This window comes from Heteronotia binoei, chromosome 17, assembly GCF_032191835.1.
Source record: "Heteronotia binoei isolate CCM8104 ecotype False Entrance Well chromosome 17, APGP_CSIRO_Hbin_v1, whole genome shotgun sequence".
NCBI lineage: Eukaryota > Metazoa > Chordata > Lepidosauria > Squamata > Gekkonidae > Heteronotia > Heteronotia binoei.
Window position 1 is genome coordinate 34,296,194 of NC_083239.1, and position 16,851 is coordinate 34,313,044.

The 16,851-nt window shown below is 47.4% G+C and overlaps 1 protein-coding gene across 1 annotated transcript in view; it reads left to right on the forward strand.

Annotated features, from left to right (window-relative positions):
- The window catches only part of LSR (lipolysis stimulated lipoprotein receptor), a 36,381-nt gene extending 21,259 nt beyond the window's left edge, over window positions 1-15,122 (forward strand). Inside the window, exons 3-9 of the mRNA XM_060257664.1 lie at window positions 1,553-1,609; window positions 5,132-5,278; window positions 6,354-6,524; window positions 9,002-9,061; window positions 11,705-11,836; window positions 12,316-12,929; window positions 14,394-15,122. Of these exons, the coding sequence (XP_060113647.1) occupies window positions 1,553-1,609; window positions 5,132-5,278; window positions 6,354-6,524; window positions 9,002-9,061; window positions 11,705-11,836; window positions 12,316-12,929; window positions 14,394-14,429 (1,217 nt within the window). The 3' untranslated portion in view covers window positions 14,430-15,122. The remainder of the gene's footprint in view (window positions 1-1,552; window positions 1,610-5,131; window positions 5,279-6,353; window positions 6,525-9,001; window positions 9,062-11,704; window positions 11,837-12,315; window positions 12,930-14,393) is intronic.
- Window positions 15,123-16,851: the final 1,729 nt, after the last annotated feature.

Sequence of the window (16,851 nt, forward strand, 5' to 3'; positions counted from 1 at the left end):
AAGTGTTCTGTGCAGTAAACTTACCTTGTGTATTGTGATCGTACCTGTTACCTTGTGTATTGTGGCTATTTTTTTTCTTTTCTGTACAACATTGTGTTCTGTTTTCAGCTATTTACTTTTTCCTTATTTAGAGGGCAAGAAAGGAAATATGCTAGCATAGCTGTTAGTAGCTCTCTCTTAAGCGTTAAGGTATATTTGCAGTTTTGCTTGGAGAAAATGAAAGCATTTATACGTGTAAATTACATAAATATATGGGTTAGTACACACGAATTAAATTACAAATGGTGCATTTTACATTAGTGTGGCAAAATAAATTTAGACTTGACAGGGAAGTGGTCACAAGTATTTCAGGGCCTCCAGCCACTGTTTTTCTTCTCCATGTTGCTTCATTGTCTCTTGAAAGTTGACATCTCTAGACACATGTAGTTGCCTTGCAGCCATACCAGTTGGCCCTCAAACATCTTCTTTAAAGTTCTGTGGGAAAGGTCTTTAGCTAGTTGTTGAAATCAAGCCTTAGTGAATGCTTCTTTGGAAGTTATGCCTCACTGCATTCAGAGGGACTTCTGCATAAGCATGTCTAGGATTGGTAAAAGTAGGGGTTGCCAAACTCCAGATGGGGGACCGGAGATCTCCTGGAATTACAACAGGTCTCCAGACTATGTAAACCACTTGTTTAAAGCATTTATTCCACTTTGAGAGAAAATGGCTGCTTTGGAAAGTGGACTGCATGGTTTTGTACCCTACTGATTTCCTCCCCCTCCATAAGCCCCACTCTCCTAGGCTCCACCCTCAAATATCCAGGTGTTTCAAACCCAGAGTTAATAACCTTATGTAAAAGGGGTGTGTGCACGTACAGAGGGGAATCTGCTTTTCCCCATTTGTCTCCAAAGAATTCCATACCGGGTGTTCTTCAAGTGAACATCTGTCCAGTGTGGTTTCCATTTCAACACAAGGCAAACTCTGAAAGAGAGAGCTGGGGTATCTGGTGGCTGAATGTGTAAAAGCCCCTTCACTTTTAACATACAGTAATTTTTATTAGCCTGCCAACTTGCTTACCTACACATATATATGTTAGTGTGGTATAGCAAAATACATTTTTCAGATCGATATTGTAGCTAATGAGGAGCAGTCCAAGTACCCCAAGTGCTTTCTTTGTCTCTTCTGGACTTGCCAAACGAAGGAGAAAGAAATTAGAAGGTGAAAAAGCAAAAGGGTGAATAGAGGGGGAAAGACATGGCAAGAGTGCAGACCTGGCTGTGAAGACTGGGGTGTGACCGTCCTCACCACATCTCTCTAATAATCCCATCTGATTGTCTTGAGTCAATATTGACTTGCCAGAGGCGACCAGGTGAGTGACTTAAGCAGCCTGGTGTTGTATGAAGTTATTTTACAAGGCAGCAGAGACCTCAGTCTGGGAGACCATCAAGGGCAGACCTTGCATGCTGAGTTCATCTCCTGTGTAGTCTAGCCACAAAATGCCTGCCCCTGGGGCAGCCGTCCATATTTAGTAATTTTCTCTTTTTTGTGTGTGTCTTTTCTTCTCATTCTTTAGGCAAATCCTCCGAGGTCTCAGAGCTTTTGCCAGGCTTTCAGATAGGGGATATGGCAGGTACTGGCTTTGCTTCTGTGCTCTTTCCCCCCTCCCCCCCTGTAGAGTGGGAAGTGGGCGGGGATTACAGTCATTCTTAACCATTTCCTTTCCTTGGGGCCAATGGTGTGGTCTGGGACCACTGGATTCTGTCGCACTGCTGAAGGTTAAACAAGTTAAGAGCTGACCACAACCAGGGGCTTCCCTTTTAGAAGCAGGACTCAAGTGTCATAAGTACAATATTAAATATATCGTTTCTTGTCTTGAATATCTCAGAGGGACTTGGGTTTGGAAAAGGATTCGAAAGTGCCTGTCCTCTTTGCCTTTCGTCTCTTTTTTTCCTGATGAGCTTTCGTTGTGAGATTGTAAATGTTTTCTGAGGCATCTCCATTTTTTTCCTCTCAGTAATATGCAAGGAAGTGCCCTTTTCAGGTCCCAGTGGTACGAACGTGGACTTGAACAGTGGAACTCAAATTTTGAGAGTCCCACGGAGTCTGTGACTTTGGGGAACAGAATGACTGCTGTGCTACTCACATTGATGTGCTTTCTTTGGGCTGCAACAAACACAAATGCAACCAGCATCTGCAGACGCACGTCAGAGAGTCGGAATGCCTTTCTGAGTGTAATATGTGGGAAATGTCGATTTTATTTATTTATTTATGGTAGAGATGGGAAATTGCATGGAGATAGATCAAGATGGGTAGCTGTGTTAGTCTATTTGTAGCAATAGAAAAGGACAAGAGTCCAGTAGCACCTGAAAGACTCGCAAAAATGCGGCACAAATTTTGTTAGTCTTTAAGGTTCTACTGGACTCTTGCTCTTTTCTAATGGGAAACTGCAGTTTTTGTCTTTCTTGAGACTGCTGATCAGTAACACTTAAGTCCTTGCCCTTGCACTAATATGCAACATGGGACTGAGGTGTCTTTCTGGCTATAGATCAGGGTGAGCTGAAGAATCCTCCAGTGGCTTCCCGGTGACATCTAAGAGGTGGTTTGCTGCATAAACCCATTAGCAGCCTGAAGGGGTGGAGCTCTTTTAGCCTGCCACGATGCCAAGAGCTCTTCCATTTCAGTGTAGTTCACCCTGTTCCTCAGACAATCTAATGAGGATGAAGAGATGGACCATGTTCAAAACAATGTGTGTCTTAACAGCGCAGAGAATTAGACACATGGGTCAGAAGTGTAGCTTTTTAGGGGGGGAAGGAGGCAGCTGTATAGTCAGCTGACCACAAGAGCTCATTCAGAGCCTCTGTTGATGCCAAAACTTTTCTAGGCCAGCCTCAAAGCTTGTAGTTGGCATATCATGATACTTGGGAGTTGAATCGTGTTGACCTTTCCTTGTATTTGAGGAACAGGGTATGCATTCTCTGTAGGACAAGAAAACGCATCAAAAAGCTGTTTTGGGGAATTCTGTCCTCTGCAAAAACACTAGTATCCTATGCACAAATCCACAGGTCTAAATATATAAAAATGTAAAGGTAGTCCCCTGTGCAAGCACCTAGTTGTTACTGACCCATGGGGTGATGTCACATCACAACGTTTTCTTGGCAGACTTTTTATGGGGCGATTTGCCATTGTCTTCCCCAGTCATCTACACTTTCCCCCCAGCAAGCTAGGTCTTTTTTTTACCAACCTCGGAAGGATGGAAGGCTGAGTCAAGCTTGAGTCAGCTACCTGAACCCAGCTTCCGCTGGGATCAAACTCGGTTGTGAACAGAGCATGGACTGCAGTACTGCAGCTTACCACTCTGCGCCACAGGGCTCCTAATTCTGGATATATAGTCAGTGCTTATTGTGTAAAAGTAAAAAGTACCGGTACTCATCATGATGAAGAGCTGCAGAGAAGGCGACACAGCAGCCGATATACTCAGTTGCACCCACTGATGACATTGTCATTGCATGCAAAGTATCTCATCCTACCTGCTGCCTTCTCCAGTCAGCCTCTTTGCAAATAGGCCAGCCAGAAAAAAAGTGCCAGGACATCATACTGGTGTGTATGGGCACACACACAAAAGCCATAGATATGGATGCTTGTTGGTCTAGGAACTGACTTCCTCCTCCTGGTGGAAGCAATAATAGATGCGTTTCTTCAAATGCAAGTCTGTTGTGAGGTGGCCTGATTGTAAGGACTGGAAGGGCATATGGAGGAAGTGAGCATTCCCTATTCCTGTTGACTGACTCCTTGCAGGCTCTTCCTTGATGGATACTTTTTCCTTCAGCTGAGCTGAGGCCAGCAGGGAGGGATGGCCTTGAAAGATACTTGGTAGGATGGCTGGTAAGTTCAGTCCATTCTTATTGTACAGTGTGCCTCTTAAGAACATAAAAAGAGCCCTGCTGGGTGAGACCAGGTGGACCTTCTAGCCAGAGCTTCCCATTTTCACTCAGCAACCAATCTAAAGGCCCACAGACAAGCCCCAGAGGCCAAGGCCTTCCCTTGATTTCCCTCTTAGACACTTTTGCTCTTCAGACTGGATCACCCTGCTTTATATGGAACGGGAGCTGGTTTGCACTTAAGCAGACAGCATTGGTGTTGTGTTCAGTTTGGCCCCTCAGCACTAAAAGTGCAAGCTGATAGATGAGCACTGTGTTCTGGATTCCAGATCGCCTGGCAGAGGGTTGGGTATGCAACGAAGAGAAGCAATCTCCTTCCCACAGCTGGCTTTGTGCCATGTTTCTGCTTAGCAATGGCAGAGGCCTAGAAGAGGGAAATAAACGGGGGAAGAAGGCTTGGGATCCAGGGGTCGAGAGGGTTTTTAGAGTTTGTCGTGTAACAGGATGGGCAAGGAAGGGACTATCCCAGACCAGCACAGTAGGCTACCATCATTTTAAAAAACAAAGGTGGTGACTGAAACTAGCTTAGATCCAGAGGTTTAGGGTTCGTGTTAAGAACATAAGAGCCTTGCTGGATCAGACCAATGGCCCATCCAGTCCAACTTCCCGTCTCACAGAATGGCCGACCAGTTCTTCTGGATGGCCCAAGAACAGGGCATAGAGGCTGAGAACTTCCCCTGATGTTGCTTCCTAGTTCTGGGATTCAGAGGCTGAGTGCCTCTGAATGTGGAGGTTCCCCTCAGTCACCGTGGCTAGTAGCTATTGATAGATTTATCCTCCATCCCCCTTTAAAGCTGTTCACTCCTGTGGCCATCACTACATCATCTGGCAGCGAATTCCACATTTGAATCACTCTCTGTGTAAAGAAGTATTTCCTTTTATCCGCCCTGAACCTACTGCCCATCAGCTCTAGTGGACACCCTTGAGCTCTAACATTTTGAGAGAGGGAGAAAAAAAATATCTTTGTCAACTCTCTTATCCCATGCATAATGTTATAAACCTCTATCACATCCCTCCTGAGTTGTCTCTTTTATGAACTGAAAAATTCCAGACTGTTCAGCCTTTTGGCTGGCTAAAGCCTCGTAGGGGCTGCCTGGCTTGGCTCAGGCCATGCCCCAGAGGGTCCCCAGAGTTAGCTCGTATCTCAAAAGGACTGCTTTTCTCCCCCTCTCTCTCTCTCTCTCTCACCTTGCCCATCCTCCCTCTCCTTCCAGACTGGGTCTTTGTCATTGTGGTGGCGCTGGGGTTCTTTCTTCTCATCCTGCTCTTGGGGATCTGCTGGTGCCAGTGTTGCCCTCACACCTGCTGCTGCTATGTCCGGTGCCCCTGCTGCCCGAAGAAGTGCTGCTGCCCTGAAGCTCGTAAGTCTCACTCGCCTCCCTCGACCCCCCCTCACCTCGCGGCGGTGTACTCGGACCTGCCCCTGCCGTTTGGCCACAGACGCAGCCCGTAAGGCCTCTTTCATTGAACAAGGTCTCGTTCTGGTCTTTCCCCAGGCAAGCGGCATTGACATGGCAGGCTCTGGATCCTTAGTCTGTCTACTGTGGTCTGGTCTTTTCCAGGAGTCCTCAGTACAGTGCCCATGAATGCTGTGGCACCTGCCAGCACCTTTGCTAGCGCCCTCCGAGTGTTTTTAGAATGTAGGCAGGGCCGTGGGGGGCTTTGGCCCAGCAAGGCTTCTGATTGGCCACTGGAGATTCTATTGCTTGTGCAGATTTTTTAAAAAAGTCTTTGAAAGCAGCTGCCATAGCAGAAGGATCTTCACTATGTGATGGAAAGTAAGCTGTAGTCAGAGCTTTTTTTGTATCAGGAACTCCTTTGCATATTAGGCCACGCACCCCTGATGTAGCCAATCCTCCAAGAGCCTACAGTAGGCCCTGTAAGAAGAACCCTGTAAGCTCTAGGAGGATTGGCCACATCAGGGATGTGTGGCCTAATATGCAAAGGAGTTCCTGATACAAAAGCAGCAGTGGTTGTAGCAGCCACTGTACAGCAAGCTCCGGCTCCTGGTGGCAGCCCTTATGGGACGGCACCCACCATGCTGATTGGCCACTGAGATTCTATTGCTTGTGCAGATTTTTTAAAAAAAATGTTTTTGAAAGCAGCCTCCATACAGAATGTAATGGAATGTGTGTCAGGCTCTACCTCCCGGTGGCAGCCCTTTTTGGGGCTGCACCCACCACGCTGTGTCAGAATTCCAACGGAGCCCACAGGATCGAGAAGGTTAGGGATCCCTGGTCCATTCTGACTGGCAGCAGAATCTCAGGCCGAATCCTTTCCCAGTCTGAGGTCCTTTAAGTAGAGAGGCATGAGATTGGACCTGGGACCTTCTGCATAGGAAGCTGAGCCACAGCTCCTAAACGTTGCTACTGAGAGACTGAGAAGCTGTCGCTGATGACTGGCCAATCCCTAACTCTGCTTCCCCTCCCCCTTCAGTTTACGTTGCAGGAAAAGCCGCCACATCTGGTGCCCCCAGCATTTACGCTCCCAGCGTGTACGCGTCCAGCAGCCATCTGAAGGCAGGGCCTCCGGGCACTGTGATTCCCATGGTCCCCATAGCCCCGGTGCACAATGGCTACGGATTGGACTACGACAGGGCCAGCTCAGGTAAGTGGCTGTTTATTAACCGGGCTCCTCCTGCTCCTCCCCTTACCCCATTTAGCTTGAACAGAGAGAGAGAGCCAAGGCTGTGGGTCCCCATCCCCCTTCGGCTGTGGGGTGTTAAATAATACGGCAAAGCTGGGAAAGTTGTGTTAGTTGTTAAGGAATTTGCTCCTTTAGTGAGCCTTAGATGGCAGCCCAAAGAGATCTCTTCCGCACTTATATTTTTGTTGAGTTTGGGAGGTGTACATTTTGAGACTATTTCTGTTTTAAGTTTTCTGTTTTTCCATGCTTAAACATAATAAATCGAACCTTTCGGCAACAGCATGTCTCTTTGCTTTTGCCCACTGGGGCCTCAACTCCCTGCTGGTCCCTGTGCACCCCCAGATTCAATTCCATGACATTAGTACCAACTACTCCTTCTGTGAGTAGTCCCAGAACCCGCACATTCAGGCTTTGCACAGAGACGTTCTGACTGTGCCTCTTGGATTTCAAGGTCCATTATGGTCTTGCTTGTGGCAGGCTCTACCTCCTGGTGGCAGCCCTTTTTGGGGCTGCACCCACCACGCTGTGTCAGAATTCTGCCAGCTCAGCCGGTAATGCTTCCATGCATCTGAAGGGCGCTCTAGCCCATGAAAAGGTTTGTACTGCAATAAATCTCCATGTATTTGTTGGTGGCATTTATATATGCTGCGTCATACCAGAGCGGCTCACAGAAAACACTGAAATGCAATAAAATGATGGAACAAAGGGATGCTGGGCGGGTCTGGTCCTGCTGATATCGGGCAAGGTCAAAGTAGGAGTCAAGTTGCACTTTTAAAACCAACAAAGTTTTATTCAGAATGTAAGCTTTCATATGCATGCATACTTCTTCAGATGAAGGGAATGGGGTACAGTGAGCTGAAATACATATAGCTGGTGGGTTAAGAGTGTAAACAGATACAAAGTTAGGATCAAATGGCAAAACAGCGTAAACACATGTCCTTTTGTTTTACCTAGACTTTGAGCAAAAGGAAATAACAGACAACTTTTATTGCATTTTATTGCTATCCAGACCAAATGGTCTTCCCATTCATTACACTGTTTTGCCGTTTGATCCTAACTTTTATATCAGTTTACACTCCTAACCCACCAGCTATATGTATTTCAGCTCACTGTACCACATCCCCTCATCTAAAGAAGTAGGCATGCATATGAAAGCTTACATTCTGAATAAAACTTTGTTGATCTTAAAGGTGTTACTGGACTCCTACTTTGTTCTGCTGCTTCAGACCAACATGGCTGCTCACCTGGATCTAGGACAAGGTCTGAAAGCTCTTTGGCTTTCGTGCTTCCACTCAGCACTGAAGGCCTTTTCCTCTGGTCTTCCCCAGGCCTTAAGTACCTACCAGGTAGGGTTGCCAATCCCCAGGTGGGGGCAGGGGATCCCCCGGTTTGGAGGTCCTCCCCCCACTTCAGGGTCATCAGAAAGCGGGGGGAGGGGAGGGAAATGTCTGCTGGGAACTCTGTTATTCCCTATGGAGATTTATTTCCATAGAAAATCATGGAGAATTGATCCGCGGGTATCTGGGGCTCTGGGGGGGCTGTTTTTTGGGGTAGAGGCACCAAATTTTCAGCATAGCATCTAGTGCCTCTCCCCCAAATATCCACCAAGTTTCAAAAAGATTGGACCAGGGGATCCAATTCTATGAGCCCCAAAAGAAGGTGCCCCTATCCTTCATTATTTCCTATGAAAGGAAGGAATTGAAAAGGTGTGCCATCCCTTTAAATGTGATGGCCAGAACTCCCTTGGAGTTCAATTATGCTTGTCACAGCCTTGATCTTGGCTCCACCCCCAAAGTCCCCAGATATTTCTTGAATTGGACTTGGCAACCCTACTACCAGGAGAGGAAGAATGAATGAACAAACCCAGCTGCAATGGAACTCCACAGCCGCTAGCAAAGTCTTCCTCGCTTACTCCCTGTGCCAGAAGAACTTCATATAATTCATTATTTCTATTTTAAAAGAAGCTGGATTTTTGCTACTCAAGGACTTGATCCTTTAAGCCCTCTTGTCTGCATCCAACCTTTGGATCGTGGGATCCCTAAACATTTGAGCAACTTGTTTGTTGTTATATGCTCAATCCTTGTAGGTGTTGCTTTTAAAAAAAGCTTGCCAAAAAGAGGGTGCGGTGATATGTGGAATAGAACCACCTTGGAATTGTTGGCAAGAGGTTTCCTGACCTAGGAGGGTAAGCTTGAGCAGCAGGATTTGTTTTGTTTTCCCAACCAGTTATGGCAGAGTGGCATAGCTCTTAATAATCTTTACTGTCTCTCCTTTAACTTTATTTTATTTATTTATTTTTATTTTAGTAAATTTCTATTCCGCCCATTCCCCGTAGGGCTCAGGGTGGAGTACAACATATAATAAAACAATAAAATACAATAAAAACATTTTATAAACAGACAACTCAACATCACTCAGATTACCACTTTGCATTGCAGTTGGCGGAAACAGCTCTCAGGTGCCCCTCCTGCGAGACACAGATAGTGTTGCAAATTCAGGTAAGAAATGTGCTTATTTAAGGTGGATAGTCCGAGCCCTGCACATTGTGTGCGTGCACAGAAACAAGTGTGGACTTTTCGTAGCTGGGGATGGATTTGGACACATACTGAATCAGTCCATTGGTCCCTCAGTGTCAGTACTGCCTGTTCTGACCGACAGCAGCCCTCCAGGGTCTTAGGCAGGGGTCTTTCATTTCACATCACATACTGCCTTTTATCAGCTGGGAATTGAACCTGGGACTTTCTGCATGCAAAGCAGAGGCCCTGCCACTGAGCCACTGCCCCTCTTCACGCTTAGCTGTGCACAAAGGCAGCCCAAATCAGTGGCTCGATTTTGGATCCATTAGGAAAGGGCCTCTGAGCTGAATGAACTGGTCTGGCGGCTGCTTCATTTCTGTTGACCCTGCAGTTATTGGAAGGCTGGAGTAGCAGAGCAGGAAGAACTAATTTGCAGCCAGGAAGGTTGTGAAACCTTGACAGTCAATTGGTGTCTAGTGCTTCCCCCTGCAGGTCAGAAACAGAAGGGTTTGCTTTGCAGAAGGGACTGGCAGCTCCTGTGGTGAGGCAGGCCCTCCATCCTTTTGGGTCCCAATTCCAGGTTGTCCCCCAGTTGTCTGAAAGAAAGGAACTCTGTTTTTATGTACTGATTTGCACTTGAGGTTGAGGAGTTTTCCCACCCAAAAATCTGGGCCAATATGAGGGCCACTTTATCACTGCCTTATCATATATTACTGATAAAATGACTCATTACTGATAAAATGACTCATTGCTACAGAGTGCTAAAAATGCACTGGGAGGGGAGAGGAGGGGCTGCCTTCAAACTCACAAAACAAGAGACATAAGGTGTATGTTCTAAAGGGGTTTTGCTCCCCCCTTTGGAAGGGAAAGATTAATGGCAGGGGAGGAAAGGTTTCTAGTCAGAAGAGGCAGCAGGCGGCAAGTGGAAAAGATGGGGCAATAACAGCAGGAGGTTGAATGTTAGCAACCAGTACATTCCACAGAACAATCAGCACAGTCAACAACCATCTTCCTTTTCTTCACACTCCTTCCAACCCTCCCAGCAATTAACACAGAACAATGGTCACATTCAACAGCCAGTTTCCTTATCACTACCCTTCCAGGAAGCCCCACCAAACAATGGGCACATCCACAAACCTATTGCCCTTTCACCACACCCCCTCCAGCCTAGAAATAGCAGCTCTCCAGCAGCCCTGGCCTCACTCAATGCACAGCAGCCAAGAAAGTCAGAGCGCCTGCTCCGGCTGCAACGCCACTGAGGATGTTCTCCGCAGCTGAGAATGAAACATCTGGAAGGAAAACTTTCTCCAGTAGAACACGGCACTTGAGCCCGAAAGATTCTACAAACCCTAATGATGTTACCAGCCGTGAAAACCTGAAATCTTTGAGAATTCTGTTTTTCTTTGCATAAGGGTGGGAAAGACTCTCCTTGTTCAGTGGAGGAGGAGGCTTCACTGACTCTGCACTTGGCCTTCTCCTGTAATGGGAAATGAAATAGTCTCCTGTAGGGATCAAGTTGCTGAGCACTTGCAGAGTTCTTCTTGCCCTGCTACTCTCTCTTCCAATAATCCGAAATCACAGGAAACTGCTGCTGCTTCAGCTGAAGGGGGATTATTTCTCTTACAAAAAATGTCTCAAGAAGGCAGTATTCATGGGGTAAACAACTTTGTAGCAAGAGCCACAATTCAGGATTCATAGGTGGAAGGCTGAAACATCCCCCAAAGCATAAACATTAAAGTGAAGGGACTCTTCTTATAGAAGGGAAATTTCAATACAGCAATTGCAAATAACACGTAGGACACATCTCCGTACGGCAAATGGTATTACAAAGGCAAATAGGCTGACTGGTGCCAGTTATTAATCCAGGCGGGGCACAGACTAACCCCCAAATGCGTTCTGTCCAGAGGCTTTTGAAGATGGCACCAGGCACATGGGCTGATTCTAAAATGAAGGAACAATTGACAGTGTTGGCTGGACACACCTGAGGCGATTGAGGTAGAAGGAGACACCCTTGATCTCCCCACAACCAAAGAGGCATGCCATGGCTTTTCCCTTGTAGTGAGGAAAACGCTCATTACTCAGTGAGGGACCTGCCCAGTTGGACAGGGGAGAATACTAATGTGAAACATGATGGTGTAAGAGATATACTGTGCCATTCCTTTGGAAGGAGAGAAGCCAGCACCTTTGTACCAGGGGGATGGTCTGGGAGAAAGGATGGGGCTCCTTCGGAGAAATTAATACGTGGGAATTCAAAATTTCTGATAACCAGAGAAATTAATACGTGGGAATTCAAAAATCTCTGATAACTTCTGAGAAATTAATACATGGGAATTCAGAATTTCTGATAACTTCTGAGAAATTAATACATGGGAATTCAAAAACTCTGATAACTTCTGAGAAATTAATATGTGGGAATTCAAAATTTCTGATCTGAGATAGACAAAGGGAAGTTTCATGTTCCCAGTTCAGCAAATCAGCAATGGGAAAGGAGGTGGGGAGAGAAGTTGGGGGTGGTGTAGCTTGCAGCTTGTCTCCTCCCCTCTGTTTTTGTCATATTCTATACCATCCTCATGGTGGAGGTATGGGTCTGCTGTCCTAAAGCCTGCACCTGATGTTTCTCCCCAGCTGTGCGTAGTGGCTACCGCATCCAAGCCAACCAGCAAGACGACTCCATGCGGGTGCTGTACTATATGGAGAAGGAGCTGGCGAACTTTGACCCCACCCGGCCAGGCCAGACTAATGGGAGACATGAGAAAGGTATTTTTGGCTCTCTGGTACTTCTCCCATTGAGAGCAGCTCGTGGTAACAGTAACAAGAAAAGCATGCCTGTGTAATATTCTCTTCCAGGGGTCCCGGATAAGGTGCCTGTGGGCAGCACTGCACCTGCTGACATCTTTTCTGGCACCACCAAATATTTTCAGAAAGTGGGCGGGGCCTGCTGGGGCTTTGGCTCAGCAAGGCTTCTGATTGACCACTGGTGGTTTGATTGGCTGTTCAGATTTTAAAAAATGTAGCTTTGGCAGCTGCTTCACTGTGTGCCTGAAGAGAAGTTGGAGCAACAGTTTTGTAGCTGGCTCCATCTCCTGCAGCAGCCATTTTGTGGCAGTGCCCAATTCACTGTGTTAGAATTTCAGTGGTAACTGCAGGTTCGGAAAGGTTGGGGATCTCCCCCGCCCCCCAATTCTACTCTATCTGAGATAGGCACACTGACCTTTTAAATCTGAATTGACTTCCAGCCTCTGTGATGAGCGAGCTGAGCTCTCTGCATGAGGATGATCGGCGCTATGACCTGCGGCCAGGGCTGGGGCGGCTGAGAAGCCAAGCCATGTCTCCCATCAGCGACCTAGAGGAGGAAAGCCTACGGGGCAGTGAGAACCGGCGGCTGCTGCCCCCCGCTCGTCATCGCTATGACGACTCCCCACCGCAGAACTACACCCGGCGCCCACGTGCACACTCCGTGGATGACCTAGAGTTCGACCGGGATCCCTATCCTGCCCATCCCAGGAGCCGTGGGCGGCGCGGATCAGATGAATGGCGCCGCCGCGACTACTCCCCGGACTCCCGCAATGACTATGAGCGCTACGGCAGACGGCGCAGCCGGAGCAGAGACGATCTGCGGGACTTGGAGCCATCCCGCTATGACGACCGGCTCCTGGAGGAGGCACTGCGCCGGAAGCAACGAGCCGGCAGCCATGAGCGTCTGGATCAAATGAGCCCTTCTAGCAGCAGGTCTGGTCACAAGAAGAACCGGGAAGATGACAGCAATGGCTTCCCTCCGCCTCCACCGCCTCCGTACACCGAGACAGAGTCTGTTTCTTCCCGCGGGAAGAATGACCGCAAACTCCGAAGGGTGAGGACAATGGTGGGGGCACTGGGTTAATGTGCTGTAGTAATTTTTAGTTATTTACAATATTTATATTCCACCTTTCTGCCCTCACATGGGACACCAAGGCACTTAACAATTTAAAATGTGCATGATAACATTAAATTTTAAAAACCATTGAAATCAACCACAGCCAGACGCAACAATTAAACCAAATTAAAAATGGAATTAAAATATGTGTAAAGACATAAAAACAGCAATTAAAGCATCAGGCAGGCAGGTGGAATGACCAAGGGAAAGCCAAATGTAACAAAGGGTTCACTTCTGGCGCATAATGGCAACACAAGGGGACCAACGAATCTCCCTGGGACCCGAATTCCAGAGCTTTGGTGCTGTGACCAAGAAAGCCCTCTTCAGGATTGCCAGTGGCCTAACCTCAGAAGGCAGGGACACACAAAGCAGGGCCTCCGGAGATGACCATAATGGTTGGGCAGGGGTTCATAAGGGAGTAGGCAGTCCTTCAGGTATGTCGGTCACAAACCATATAGGATTTGGGAAAAGGCTGAAAAGAGCACCATGAAGGGCTTCTAGGTCTGATCAGGCCCGGTGCTATAGTTTTCAGTGCTTCAGGTCAGTTGCTGTTCCTCCCCCCCCCCCGGATTAAGTTTGTGCGTGCGCGCTGATGACATCACGACGTCACTGTCACGTGCACCCCACCTGACTTTGCAGAGGCCGCCCGAGGCTTGGGCGATCTCTGCAAAGTCCCAAAGGCAGCAGGTGCACGCAGAGCGCGCTCACTGCCCTTCCCAACTTTGCGGAGGCCACCCAAGCCTCTGGAAGCTTCCGCAAAGTCAGGACGGCAGTGGAGGGAGGGCGGCCGCCTACTTGGCCTACTCCCACACACCGGTCCTGGGTCTGATTGTGCTTTATTAGTGAGATCCAGGGATGGGGGTGGGGAGAACTACACAGCTTGCTTGGTATCCGTTGATACCAGTTGCAGTTCTGAGCAAAATGCATTTGTCACAGTTATAATGGAGGTAACTGGACCTTCATCTTGATGAACATAACCTTAAAGGTCTTCTATGGAAGCGAAGCTCTTTCCGAGACAAATGCTAAAATTACAAGATTGGTGGAACAAAGCCTTCTCAGATTGCTCAGGTCCCAAGGGTTTCTTCTTCCCCTTAGACTTGTGCATTACAACCTGTGTTCTGAGAACAAGGGTATGGGTGTGGGGTACAGCTGCTGCAAGCCTCCATAGCCACCCAACCCACCTCCCCCCCCCCATAAAAGTTCCATCTGTCTGCAGACCGTGACTCCACAAACCCTCAAGGTGATCAAGTCTCCTGGCATTTTTCTTCTCCCCTTCTTGTCCAAAATATCAGCTGAGACATAAATGCTTAGCTTCTGAGATCTGATGAGATCAGGCTAGCCTGGGCCATCCAGGACGGGATAACATGCATTACTAACTTCAGTTTCTGTCTTCTTCAACAGAATCATGCTGTGAGCAGAGAGAGCCTGGTGGTTTAAGCTCCTTGTGGTTCCATGACCTGGGTACCCACAGCGGGCCGCGGGCCGTTTCTAGTGATGGTTTCTGCTGGCGTCAGTTTCGTGCCGGAGGGCTTCAAAACAAGGGGCAGATGGTGCTTCTCTGCTTCCAGCTTTGGACTGGATGGGCTGACCGCCCCAGCGCTCAAGGAACTGACCTCTCTGTGCCTTATTTTAGCTTCTCCCAGCTCTTGTGCTGAGGTTCTCAAAGAATTTGGAGATGTAGTTTGCACTGCACGAGAATTTTTAAACCCCCTTTTTAAACTTTGGACCTAGATTTTATTATTATTATTTCTTTAACATAGGGTTTGGCAAACGGACGCTCGTACTGCAAATAATACCCTCAGTGCAGTCAGACCACGAAACACCAGATGGAAAATGGTTTTTTTCTTTCTCTCGTCTTTTCTAAGATTGTTCCAACCCTCTCTGCTGTGTCGCTTCCCGCAGCCCAAGTTGTAAAACACGTTCCACAGTTTTTACACTGAAGACCTGTGGGGTTTTGTTGTTGTTGTTGAGTGTTTAAAAAAGCAAACAAATCCTTGTCCTCTTACCCTTAGCTGCTGGTGCTGTAAATACCCCAAAGCGATTAGCAGCCAAGTAGTTTGTTTTTTCAATTTATTTTGTATTTTTGAGATTACAATTTTATATAAATAAAAACAAAATGAGTAGCTTGTATTAACTAGATCTGTAAAATATGGGTGGGCGGAGCCGGGTGTCGGTGCAAGTCTCATCAGCAGCTGCTGGGCACAGTGACTGTATACGACCCTCCATATTCAGAGGTAGTAGACCCACTGAATGTTACTTCGGGGAAGAGGAAATCCCTGGGATTTATTACCTTTTTAAAATTTAATTTGCTTTATTTATATCCTGCCTTTCACTCCAATGTGGACCCAAAGCAGTTTACAATATTCTCCTCGCCTCTGTTGTATCCTCACACCAACCTTGTGAGGTAGGCTAGGCTAAAAGCGTGTGACTGGCCCAAGGTCATCCAGCAAGCTTCCATGGCACAAGTGGGGATTCGAACCTGGATTGCCCAGATGTTAGTCCAACAGCTTGACCACTGCAGCAGGGGTGGCCAACGGTAGCTCTCCAGATGTTTTTTGCCTACAACTCCCATCAGCTCCAGCCAGCATGGCCAATGGCTAGGGCTGATGGGAGTTGTAGGCAAAAAAACATCTGGAGAGCTACCGTTGGCCACCCCTGCACTACAGTATGCTGTCTAAACCCCACTTGTGGGATTTTCTGTGCAGTTCAGGTTGCCAAATGTAGAAAGTAGGATGCTGGTCTTGATCCTTCAGGGTATGTATTTGGGAAACAACCTTTTCTAATGGTTGTCCCCTGGGCATCCATGTTGCTTTTCTTCCCCTTCTTCCTAAGACTTGTAACACCTGGCTGTTTCCCATCTCCCAGCCTTCCTGCTTTCTCGTTTCTGATAAATGAGTCTCCAGCCACTTGGTAGTCCTCTGGCTACCTTCCTCGGGCTTGCTGCCTGCGATGATGGTCCCATCTCTACCTAGCTAAGGACAGAAGATTCTCCAAGTAAGTATCTCTAAGAAAGCCGCAGTACAACTTTAGTAAAGGAAGGTTTTTATGTGCTTTTTTCCTGTAAGCAGAATTGTGGGAGGTATATAGGGTCTGAGAGAGGGAAACAGAGCTCTGGACTAAGTTGCATCAGTCTGAATTCTTATGCAAATGGACCTCCACTTTTTAAAAGTCTGAAGGTACAGAAGAAGCAAGGCTGCTCTGTAAACTACCAGTTACTGCTACAAGAGGTGTAATTTGTGAGAATTTACAGTGCTGAGAATTATCTGTTTCCACGTGTGAAGATGCCTTTATCCTGAGTCAGACCATTACTCCATCATGGTCAGTATCGTCTGCTCTCATTGGCAGCTGGAGTTTCAGCTTGGACATCTTTCACATCACCTGTTATCTGATCCTTTTTGCTGAAGATTGAATCTTGAGACCTCCTGCGTGCCTGACTGTTGCTCTGTCGCTGAACGGCAACCTTCAGCTTCCCCGCCTTGTCCTCCCAAAACTTTGTTACCCCCAGGAGATAGAACTATATTTTCTGGGCTCCAATACTGAGAAACGTATTCTTCATCTCCTACATGCTGAGTCATTCTCTATCAGCAAGCTGCTTGCTGGGCCAAAGCAAGAGTTTCCAGACTCTGTGCTAAGGGATTGAAGACATATTTGTGCTCTGACTGCACTCTTACTCAAAATCAATTTGATATGGGATCCTCCAAAGAATTCTGGGTATTGTAAGGGAGTGAAAGGGCTCACGGGTTTTGTAGCAGCTCTTCTGAGAGTAACCGTGGGGCATGTTGAAGGACTGGTTTTGGTCTCCAACTGTCCAGCAGATGGCAGTCATCCCTTACCTCTGGGCTTGAAGGGTGGAGCTTAG